Genomic DNA, 12,047 nt, shown 5'->3' with positions numbered 1-12,047 from the left:
CTAACTTCTCAAATGTAGATATTTTCTGTTATTTTAGTTTTCTATGATATTAAATTATGAGTTCTGGACTGTTGGTCCAGCAAAAGAAAACATTTTAATAAGAGAAGATAATTGGTAGGTCAATTGATAATGAAAATAATTTACAGCCCTCATGATTAGTTATTGCCCAAGTCTGTGTATTTACATCATTATATTACTACATGTGAAAATGATTGTGATTGCACTGTGGGAAGTGTTTGAAACAATATGCCGTGACGTTTGCCTGTACAAAGCAAAGGTAAAGAGATGCTTTTGCATCTGAGAAGATCATATCTTGTATTGTCAAGTACATGTGCCATCGATGATATGAATAACCTCACCAAGACCCTGTAGTCTGCCTGCCACACTGCACATTAACGCCTCTGAATGCCCTCGCCCAGCATGGCAGCACTGCTGCCACCGTGTGTTCACCTGCCAGATCCTAATGAATATGCACTGTGTTCTCTGTTTTCTATCTCTCGTGCATGGCCCTCTCCCTTCACCCCCTCACCTCCTTTCCCCCTCCCCCGTGCATGGTGCACTCCCACCCTCTTCCCCCCCACCAACACCACCTCACCGACCTCTCCCTCCCACCCCCCCTCCCCTCCACCCCCACACCCCCCTTCACCTTCACTGACACGGCTGTATGTGTTGCTGCATGGCCTGTGGCCCCCGACGCCTCGCCTGGCACTGGCCTCCCACACCCCAGGACCACTCGGGCACTCTGGGCGCGGAGGAGTTCAAGGCCTGCCTGATCAGCCTGGGCTTCGATATCGCCAACGATGCACAGGTACTTAATCATAGCCGAACCCCTGTGGTGAGATGTTTAACAGTTTTCTTTTTTTCCCCTTTCTTTCGCATTTTTTCCCCCTTATACTTCCCTCCCTCCCCCTATTCTCCCTCTATTCCTGCCCTCACTGCTTCCTGATTTCCCTCACCTTGCAACGTCCATATTGTGGATTGGTGCGACACTCTTCCTAAATTCTACTCTTTGCTCGTCCTTTATTCCTCCGATGGTTTTTCCTCCGCTATCCCTGCCACTTCTTCTCTATATCTCTCTTTTTTCCTCCTGGTTTCGTTTGTCCATCGCTGACCTTGTAGAAGAGAACAGGAGTCATGGATGCTGAAGACTTCAAAACCTGCCTTATCTCCATTGGTTACAACCTGGTAAAGCCATGCGCACTCATCAAGTATGGAAGTTTGATTGTGTGTCTTTATGTGCATCTGCAAGTAGAAGGTGACTGTAAACCAGCCGGAAGTGGTAATGAGTAAATCTTACACTTATTTTGTTTGAAACAGAAAATAATGTATGTATATCTTACTTATTGTCATTATGTATGATTTTTACGCAACAGTACCTCTAATAATCTAATTGTGTAATATGTAGTTGTACTATATAATGAACAAAGTAAGTTGTAGCAGTTTATATCTCCGTTTGCAGGATGTCAGTGATTTGCTGTGGTTTTGTTAGTGTGTTGCTGTGGGGACCGTCTCCACGGTGACTGAGCTTCACAGATGTTCTCTGTTGCCACCAGGGTGACAACGAGTTCTCCCGCATCATGAGCATAGTGGATCCCAACCGGTTAGGCACCGTCACCTTCCAGGCCTTCATCGACTTCATGTCCCGCGAGACGGCCGACACAGACACCGCCGACCAAGTCATGGCCTCCTTCAAAGTCCTGGCAGGGGATAAGGTACAAAACAAGAGTAACGACGCAGGATAGATTTTTCCTGTGTTGATTAAGCTCAATCTGGCAAAAAGAGGAATATTTAATATACTTTTAGAGTAGCAGAAAAGAAACAAAAATATGAGGATGGAAAAAAGTACAAAAATTACACACTTTGAACAACTAAGCAACACATTTAAAGGATTAGACTGGTCAAACAAATACCATGAAAAGACTAAAACCAACAATGTGTTGGTCCATCTCTCAATATTTTCTGACTTTCCTGTCTGTGGCACACAGTCCCAAGCCCACTGGTTCCTACTAAACATGTAAATCTTAATAAACCATCCCTCAAATGTATAGTTTCATGTTTCAGAAAGGTTCAGTAATTTCCTAAAACAGCCGGATGCTGTAGTTATTAGAAACTCTGACTCAAACAGGTGGAAATAGTGCATTTGTTGGGCACTATTTTAAGTGGCGGATTTATACACATTTGGTACTCTAGTGAGTATTTCCAGCAGGACTCAAACTGCAGTGTGTGTTTTCAGGGTAATGAAGGAACATGTCAACCATTTATTAGTTTTCAGACAACAATAGAGCTCTGTGGAACAAAGGAATAAGCTTCAAATTCAAAGATAATTTTCAAAAAAATCAAATATTCAAAAATATGAAATCCAGATGTCATACTACTGCAATGGCTCTCTTTATTAAGCTCATTTTATTTCCCCAACTTCTCACCACCTTTGAGCTGTGAAAGCATTGATAGCTTACAGTACTTACAGCTGCTATTCTCACATTAAAAATATTTTTCTCCTCCTCGACAGAACTACATTTTAGCCGACGAGCTGCGCCGGGAGCTGCCTCCAGACCAGGCGGATTACTGCATTGCCCGCATGGCCCCTTACACCGGCCCCGACGGTGTGCCCGGAGCCCTCGACTACATGTCTTTCTCTACCGCTCTGTACGGAGAGAGCGACCTCTGAACACTCTGTCAGTCGTCCGGACTCGGGACCACCAGCCTACCTGCTCTTACCACTGCCACGTCCTCTGACTGCCCCGGCACCACCACACTCCTGTCCTACTACGCTCATTTTTTGTATGTCTCTGGCCTTATCTTTTTTGTCATTATCCTCTGTCTCCTCCTCCTCCTACTCCTCCTCCTCCTCCTCCTCCTCCTCCTCCACCCACATCTCCACCGCTCCCTCACACTCTGTCTCCGTTGTACTTGCTTCCCACGCAATGCAGCAGCTCTCCAGGTTTACAAAGAGGGAGAGAGAAAAATGTTTGTTTCTGTTTTTATTTTCTTGTTGTCATTGTTTTTTCTGCATTAAATGAATAAAGTTAACATATTTTATTATACTGAACAAAAAAAGGTATTTTTCTTCACCTGATTGAAAATAAGAGACAAAAGTTGTAATAAAGAAAAAAATTGCTATACTTTCTCTTCTTTCTCTGTTTGCTACAGGGATCAACTACAGTTTTAATAGATGTACTTTGACAGACTTTCTGATGCAGAAACACATATAATAACAAACTGCCTATATCATCACACTGTATATATCCCATACTGGTAAAATGCCACATTAAACATATATATGTTATTGTACAAGAAAGAAATACTCATACATAAAGTTTGTGATTACCTGCATCAAGAGGACATCTGGCCTTAGCTGCTCATAAATGCTGGAAACTTGAACCATGATGGTGGTGATGTACGGATGTGTGTGTGTGTGTGTGTGTGTGTGTGTGTTTTGTACCACTGTCCAGTGTGAGAACCAGTATTAGACCTTCAGAGTTAAATGTTTGGGACATTTTGTTCAGGTCAGGACTTCCAGGGGTTTAGGATTACAATTAAATCAGGCTTAGGTAAGTGTTAACGTATCAGCATTTCTGCATGTTTTCCATTTTCCGCCGGTCAAAAACTTTTAATCACTTCAGACCTTTTTCCAAATTATACCACAGACTTAATGTGGTTTAACTTTCTTAAAGGCAGCCGTTAGTTTCCACAAATGTCAGTATATTATGTAAACATGGATAGAAACTCATCAAATGATGTTCTATAAACAGTGAAGATCATGTGATGTTTCATCTTCATAAGTTATTTGTGTGGAAACGCAGTGCAGACATTCCAGTGATTCGTTTGCTGTATACACTTTTTCATAGCTGACTGTGACCTGCTATAGCACGAAAAGCACAGATGTAAATAATAATGATTATTAGAGAAGAGAATCTGGAGAAGCAAGCCTGTGACAGGCAGGATAAATCTGGGTGGAAAAAATAGCACTTGCTGTCTCATTTGGCCTCGAGCACGGCCCTTAACGCCAACTGCTCTGACCTGCTGGCCGCTGGAGGAACTCAGTGGCCAGTATGTCAGACTGCGGTTGTACTGGGCAGCTTCCTTGTGTGAATGTGTGTGTGAATGTGATCAGGGCGTTTTTCTCAGTGAAACTGAACTGTCCTAGTTAATCATGCAATGAACCAGCATGGACTGTTAAACTTAAATGGAATTCAGTCGATGATAATAATGGTTTTAATTACACCTGTGGTTTTTCTGCTATGACATGATAAAATGTCTGAAAGGCCCTGCACGCACACCCAGATGTTTACAGTTTGAGATGATTAGACTTCTGTTCCTGTTCAAGTTAGTGGAGCTATGCTTGTTATTGTATGAAGTCACTGAACAACTTTTATTATAAACTGCCCCAACCAGAGCTCTTCTCTTCTACACCCAGAGATTAATCCACTGGGGGTAAAAATTGTAGCTGTGGACACCTACTTAACAACTGTTAACACATATTGTGTATGTATGAGTCAAAGATCTGATAGGTTTGTGTTGACAAACTTGATTAAGCAAAATTTATCAAGTGAAATGCACCACATGAGCACATTACAGACTGAATCAATATAGGATTTAAAACTACATTTTAACTCAGGGCCTCTCTACAAGATGGAGTCTAAAGGTTAGAGGATAATGCAGGTGTTGTCACAGTGAACATGGAGTATTCTGAGGCCTGCTTTGCCTGGATGGTGATCCTGCCTTGTTACCACCTTAAAAGGTGCAGCAAAATTGATCAAGCACTGCGCATGCCCACACACAGGTGAGAAAAGCTCTAATTAGGCAGAAACACCTGTATGGGTCTGTCATATATGTAGCAGCGTGTTGTGTGAACGGAAGTGACTGCAGAGACATTTTATATATGTAAAATGATCAGCAGTCGTGCAAAGTTTCTATATAATTACAACTTCTTATAACTTCTCGTAAAGACTAAGAGAAGAAGAGAAAACGAAATACCTAAAGCTGCTCGGGTATTATTGTAGAAAACATAATCCTGCCAACAAATAAAAGAAAAAACAAAATAAGTATCACAAAGGGAAATAAGCAACAACGACAACATTTGTTGGTAACACTGCACAATTTAACAGCCTTTTTTTTCTTGACAATTTAAAAAACATTTCCCATTGGCATCCTGAGACGGACACACAGCGGAACCTTGAACGTGACTTCGCAACATCCCGGACAAGTTAGTTAGTCGGACCCATTCAGGAAGCGAAGCGCCTCATCCCAGCTGTGACCTGCTCACTTTCACATCAGGAAAATGGACTTATAGTCGGAGAGAAGAGTCATGTTTACCTTAAAGGCATTACAGAAAAACAAGACGGTCAAATATGGGATTCCCATGCTTGTAAGTTACTCTGATGTTACGTTTTTGAAGCGAATATTAACGGCAAACAAGCGGAGATAAACCTGTTAGCAAGTTAGCTGTTTCATAAGTAGCTACTGTCAAATGTCAAAGAGAGTTATTTCAACAGTTTACTGTTAATATATAAAGTCAGATTTGGTCGCTAAGATCTCACAATAATGTCAGTGATTTTTGTCTTTTCCTAAGTTAATGTTAAACCATGTTTCACAGCACTATTAAGTGACAAGTGTTGATGTTTCTGAACTTACCTTATGTGATAAATGTTATTCATGGCTTTGTATTGACTTGTTTCCACACAGTCAGACTGACCTTAAGTCTGAGCTGATCAGCAACAGGATTTGTCTGTGTGTGAAGTCTACGGCTGCAACTAATGATTATTTTCATTGTCGATTATGTTCTCGATTAATGGATTAGTCGTTTGGTCTATAAAGTGCCAGAATATGTTGATCATTGTTTCCCAAAGCCCAAGGTGACGTCTTCAAATGTCGTCTTTTGTCACAATCAACAGTCCACAACCCAAAGATGTTCAGTTTACTGTCATTGAGGACTAAAGAAACTAGAAAATATTCACATTTGAGAAGCTGGAATCAGATAATTTTTCTTAAAAATGACTCAAAATGATGAATTGATTATCAAAATAGTTGGCAACTTGTCTGTTGATCCACTAATCGATTAATCGAGTAATCGTTGCAGCTCCGGTAAAATCTGTGCATATCCAAAGCATTTAAAGCAATAGGAAATGTATAAATTCACCCAGCCACTAGTTTATTAGGTAGACGTAGCTACAACTAAAACACTGTCTAATACAGCAGCGATGTAATAATTCTTACCTTCTTTAAGATTATGGTGATCATTTTATGTTGATAGTGTTTTTGAGAGCTGTTGATTCACCTTCATGTCATTTTGGAGGCTGTAATATGTGGTGCTGATGAACTGAATTGCATTATGAACTAAATAATCATATTCTTTGATAATTCAGGCTTATTTGCTTATATAATTTGCATAACTTGTTAAGGTTATCATTGTAAACTGGGCACCTTTTGTGTTTCTCCTCCAAACTTTGTTGAAGAAAGTGTTCTGCAGTGTCCTAAAACCTGTTACCAACGTACTTGTCATTACAGTTTTTTTTACGATTGGTTACATGCATGGTTCAGTACTGCATCTTCAAAACTCTTCTCTCAGTCAACACAACAGCAAAAATTATAGACCAAACTGTGACGACATTTGCATCACTTTCACATAAAAAGCATTTAACGACTACAGCTCAGTCAACAAAACTCTGTGGCTCTGCAGCCCATGTGTTCAAAATCAAAACATGTGTTCAAAATCAAAACATGTGTTCAAAAGCTAACATGTATTCATATGGACAGCACTTTACTAAATCATAACCACATTGAAATCCATCTATAGTGAATCAACCCTCCACCAAAAAACAAGAAACGTCCATCATAAACTTTCCTGCTGCATTTCTATGAAATATGAAACATCAGTAATCACATTTCTTAGACCATCAACAATTTAAAAAACAACATAAACACAATAAAAAACCTACAGATGACAAACTGATTTTACTACTTCAAAGACATAAAAAGATGAATCATGTGTTGCCTGTTTTTTATTTCAGTGTGTTCTGATTGACATGTGAGTTGTTGTGTTTGTGTCTGCTGGAAAGACTTATGTGTTTGTGTAAAATGAACAGCTGTATCCAGCAGTGTGTTGGTAAAGTTGACTGTGTGAAGAGTTTTGAACATGTGGATTCCATATTGAACCAATCGTGAAAAAAAACTGTAAGTTAAAGGTATATTATGCAGGATTTGTCAGCTGGTGTTTGTAAGTTGGGAGTACAAAGACGTTACTAGGAGGAGGGGAGGACATTTCTCTTTGTCTGATAATGTTAAAAGTAAAGTTAGTCTTTGCTGTCAGCTTCCCAACTCATTTTAAAAAAAGAGAGAGAGCAGCTGTGGTTGAGCGAGCTAGAGAATGAATGAAGAGAGGGGGCGCTGGTAGAGAGAAAGCTGGTGAATCAGATCAATAAAACGTTATTTTCTGATTGTTTCACAGCGGTTATGTTCTAGAGCACAAATAAACACGCCCACACTCCCGCACACCTCCGCTCAGCCCTGCGGCGGTGCGCCATATCGCCTGATTTGGTCTGAATACGGCCTTATTATTGGCTGACGGCTACACACCCACTGCCCAAAGGTTGATGCCCAGAAACATCCCAAACACAGCAAAATAATAAGAAAATACAGGCAGAGGGCAGAGTCTCTGCAGATAAATACAACGTCACACACTTCTAGTGGGTCATAAGTGATGATCGAGAGGGATTTCATTTGTATGAGTCTATACATTGTAGGAAAATCCTGCATAGTCTACCTTTAACTAATCATATGTATTTTCTGTTATTTCAGTTGCTGGTAGTTGGAGGTTCCTTTGGCTTACGAGAGTTCACACAAATCCGGTATGATGCCCAGAAGATCAGAAAAAAGGTGTGTAGTATTTAACTTTGGTTGCATGTTAATATATTACATATCCAACTGAGAGTTCTTTATAATAAATATGATCAGTTGATTTTTAGATCTACATCATAAACCAGTGAAAAGAACCAACATAAAAGCACTGAGACTTGACAAAAAAGGGTCGAGGTAACAGTCTCTGTTAGGCTTTGTGCAAATACTCCTCCCAGTGGTTTGAATCATAATTGCACATGAGAGTCAGGATTTTTTTTCCAAAATGTTCAGTGTAAAAATAGGACATATTTAGAGATGTTTCTACATCTGCAAGGAGTGCTTGAATCTCACAGAGTTCAGGTTGATTTATTTGGAAACATTTATTCCTTTTTAAGGAACTCAGAATTGGACACTTTGCCTATCCATCATTTCAGAAAGACACTGCAGGCAAACTGCACTGACAGGCTTTTCTAACCCATTTAGAGTGAGTCAGTACAAGAGCAAGAAGTGAGAACAAGCTCTAATAATTCATTAAGTGACAGACCCAATTCATTAAGATGACAGAGGACCGACCCTTTATTAGAAGCCATTACAATCTGATGAGCTGGCTGCGAGGGGAAGTAGCTGTTTTGTGCTATTTTACTGTGACATGCCGATGCATGTCATCTGGGTGGGAGCCAGATGGCAGGGCATCTTTCCTTATTACTGTCCATGTGAGGCGGCACTAGACTGTGGATGACGATGGCGGAGGGGGGCATCGCGCCCCTGGCAGCATGCCTGTGCAGCCTGTGCAGCTGCCCACACACTACTCGCTCTCTTCTGACGGGGCCTGCGGCACACTGAGCCTCTCTTCCTCTCAGACCCCGTGGAGTAAAGATTCAACTCTGCTCAGCGTGTGTGTGCACATGTAATTTAATGCATGGAATATCTAAAACCGTCGTCAAAATGCACATGATTAAAGCCGCCGCCGCTCCGACTCTCACTCGGAACTGTTATCAACAGATTCCATTATTTTGTTCTCTCAGATATTTGCCCACTTAAATCATTAAAACCACTCTCTGCGAGCGAAGTCACTGTATGATCCAATTTGCATTCTCTCTTCAATGATTTAATTTAGCCCGGAGGCAGAGATGAACTTCAAGGCCTCTTCTCTTCTCTGTCCAGGTTTTGTGTGAGTTTTCATAACCTCTCCCAGTTTGTATGTGAGGTTGAGACTAGTGGCAGAGGAAGATGTGCTGATAACACCTCTATAGTAGGTATCATACTAATTACTTAGTCTATTAATGCCCCGGTCTGACGGCTTCAAAATATTATATATATTATTTATTTGCTGTAGTGATGTAGGTCTAATTAAAAATCAATCATGGAATTATGAAACTCATCAGTCACCCGAGTAACTGCGGCATTATTGCTATGAAATATTAGAACTCATTAAAAGTAATAATTCAGAATGGGATTCATTTCAGTCCTATTCTCAGGCAAAATCAATTTGAATTACAAAACCCAGATAGCTCCATTGGACTCTCTCTCTCTCTCTCTCTCTCTCTCTCTCTCTCCCCGAAACCCTCTGACACAGATTTTTTCTAGTTTTTTACTAAAACCTGGTGATGTTTTTGCCAAATGAAGCAGAATAATTTACAGAGTTAACAGGGCAAATTGGATACTCCCTCGAGGTTTTGGAGAGGCAAGACTTTTGACACCGGCGAGAAAAAGTCTCGCTTTTCACACGAATTTATGGGTCTGACTGGAAAAACTGCTTCACCCCCTTCTGCAAATGTCATCATTTATACATTAAAGAAATAATACAAGAAGAAGAGGAGGGAGAGACGCGGCCTGAAGATGTTTCTCACTGCTTCAGTCAGAAGTAAAGAGCATACGAGCCTCTAATCTCTCACCCGGTTTTATTATTTTGTAATTTCTCCTCCAACACTAAAGATGTTGTTTTAATTTTCCTCAGTGAAAAAAGGTAACGACTCAACACTTAAGCCAGAAAATTCAATCTGGATGTTTCAATCCTACTCAAATCTTCATCTAAACATTTTCAAATATGTGTGTCAGGAATGTTTAATCTCTTGTTTCAGACTTCCAGGTGTACGAGTCTGAAGAGTGAAAATATAAAAGCTTTTAATTTTGCCGCCTGCCAAATCCATCAGTCAAACAAGAGGCCCCCCCCCCCCCCCACGTCTTCGCTTGTTGTCTTTTCTTTTATCTCTTCCCGCCTTTGTTTTGTTTTCATTTTCTTTGTATTATTGTGAACGTGTCAGTCTCTAAAGCCAGAAAGCTTTAACACACACGTTACGTTTCCTCCTCTGTCTCAGCTGGATCCTGCGCTGGAGGCCAAAGTGAACGTCCAGAAGCAGTCGGTCATACTGGAGGAGGAGTACGGGGTAAGGACGGAGAGGTCGGGGACCCTGAGGTGGAATGTTTGCTCTTAAGTGTTACATACCTGGGTCAAATAGTGTTCATGAATAATTTAACGGACGGTATTCAGTGCTGATATGTTGATTTGAATGCAGTCTCTGAGGTTTCTACAAAAAATAAAATGTTAATACTTACAATTTTGGTCCGATATTGAAGATGAAGGATATCTGCACAAACTATTTCTGATTGAATATGCACAAGTGATTATCAGTGACCTCAGTCTCAGATGTTGGTACTCGTATTGTCCTCAGAAACCCACCTTAGTTAAACTGTAATTCTTGCCTGCTCTCACCTGCTTGATATACCAGATGGTCATAATTCGCTACATCTGGCCGTGTCAAAGTTCATCAAGTAAACTGTCAGAGAGAAGAATCCTGAACGGACTTTGAAATAATTTCCTCTTTTGCATTCATGGTATCGCCGTATAATTTCACTCAGTTTGTGAACCCATTTTCTGGTCTGGATAAAGGCTGCAAGTAACCGTTATTTTCACTATCTGTCACCATTTCTCAAATAATCATTTTGTCTATAAAATATCAGAAAATCGTGAAAAATTTGGCAATATTGTTGTTGTGACAGTCATGCCAATAAAGCAAATTTGAATTTGTTATAATTTATAATTTCTTAGACTTCTTTGAATGTCATGTTTTGTCCGATCAACAATCTAAAATCATGTATGACACAAGAAACCTTCAAATCTTCACATTTGAGAAGCTGCAATCATCAAATATTTGGCATTTTTTCATAAAATATGACAAACAATCAGTCGATTTTCATAGACTTCATTGACTAATTGATTAATTGACTAATCATTGTGATGATCATCTAGTAGATGTGTAGTCATCTAGTATGGATGGTTTTAAATATTGAATGCTTGCTCTATGTGAAAAGTGCCCTGAGATGACTTTTGTCGTGATTTGGCACTATATAAATAAAATTGAATTGAATTATTGGCATCCTGAACACTAAACCTCGTCTCCTGTTCTGTTTCTCTTTGCAGAAGTTGCAGGAGAAGAATCTGGACGAGTGGAAGAACATCCGTGGTCCTCGTCCTTGGGAGGACTCCAAGGAATACCAGGAGCAGCAGCGCAGCAGGCAGAACAAACAGACTGAGGCGTAGGGACACCAGACAGAGAGCGCGCCGCACACACTGTAGCAGGACACACCAGACAGGAGGAGACGGACTCTGTGGCGAAGGCGCCGCAGAGACCCAATTATCCCAGATGCTGCAACTCCGGGGCATGAGCGCATTTTGTTTGGTCTCTGCTTGTGTTGGACTTTAAACTTTGTACAGTGTTTGTACTGGTCTCTACTGGTTTTGACACATTCAGAACTACAAGTGGATTAAATTTATGCCACAGAAACTCGAAACCTTGAAATCATTTTAAGGTTAAATTTAAAGAAGGAATACTCTGGATCCTATAGTTTTATACACAGAAGTATAAAGCAGTCACCCGTCAGTGGGTTATATTCCACTCTGATCAGGAGTTTATAATGGAAAATAACCAGTAGGTGGCACATCTGTGTATCTGTGCACCAGTCCTTCCACACAGAGACAAAGGAAGGACATATATGTCAGTGTGTGATCTCCATGTCTCAATAAATTATGTGTTGTTGATCCAAATTGTTACTTGCATTCTGTTTTTGACAATAGCTCACAGATGTAGTTTTAGCGTTGCATTGATTTACCAGTTGAAAATATAAAAGAACATAACAGTCCAACCTTTCCTGAGGCTTTATACGTCTCAACAGTAATCTGTTTAACTGACGGTTATTACTTTAAAATGTGG

The 12,047-nt window shown here is 40.4% G+C and overlaps 2 protein-coding genes across 6 annotated transcripts in view; both read left to right on the top strand.

Annotated features, from left to right (window-relative positions):
- actn1 (actinin, alpha 1) overlaps nucleotides 1-3,122 on the top strand; it is a 58,262-nt gene extending 55,140 nt beyond the window's left edge. For 2 of the 5 annotated variants that reach the window (XM_067614415.1, XM_067614412.1), the window contains exons 19-21: nucleotides 1,120-1,185; nucleotides 1,554-1,712; nucleotides 2,510-3,122. In XM_067614415.1, coding sequence (XP_067470516.1) covers nucleotides 1,120-1,185; nucleotides 1,554-1,712; nucleotides 2,510-2,668 — 384 coding nt within the window. In that variant the 3' untranslated portion in view covers nucleotides 2,669-3,122. Of the gene's footprint in view, nucleotides 1-727; nucleotides 809-1,119; nucleotides 1,186-1,553; nucleotides 1,713-2,509 lie in introns of all 5 variants that reach the window. The other 3 variants (XM_067614411.1, XM_067614413.1, XM_067614414.1) reach the window with 2 other exon arrangements.
- A 1,994-nt stretch (nucleotides 3,123-5,116) lies between these two features.
- On the top strand, nucleotides 5,117-11,521 carry cox16 (cytochrome c oxidase assembly factor COX16). Its single transcript, XM_067614430.1, has 4 exons — nucleotides 5,117-5,368; nucleotides 7,798-7,875; nucleotides 10,155-10,223; nucleotides 11,258-11,521. The coding sequence occupies exons 1-4, from the start codon at nucleotides 5,309-5,311 to the stop codon at nucleotides 11,375-11,377; spliced, it is 327 nt and encodes a 108-aa protein (XP_067470531.1). The 5' UTR covers nucleotides 5,117-5,308; the 3' UTR covers nucleotides 11,378-11,521.
- The last annotated feature ends 526 nt before the right edge of the window (nucleotides 11,522-12,047 follow it).

This window comes from Thunnus thynnus, chromosome 16 (genome assembly GCF_963924715.1).
Source record: "Thunnus thynnus chromosome 16, fThuThy2.1, whole genome shotgun sequence".
NCBI lineage: Eukaryota > Metazoa > Chordata > Actinopteri > Scombriformes > Scombridae > Thunnus > Thunnus thynnus.
This window is presented reverse-complemented; position numbering and strand designations above follow the sequence as displayed.

Coding starts and splice junctions, on each gene's coding strand:
- cox16 (XM_067614430.1), top strand. CDS start 5,309: ATGTTTACCTTAAAGGCATTACAGAAAAACAAGACGGTCAAATATGGG. Junction 5,369..7,797: donor AATATGGGATTCCCATGCTT/GTAAGTTACTCT, acceptor CTGTTATTTCAG/TTGCTGGTAGTTGGAGGTTC. Junction 7,876..10,154: donor CCCAGAAGATCAGAAAAAAG/GTGTGTAGTATT, acceptor CCTCTGTCTCAG/CTGGATCCTGCGCTGGAGGC.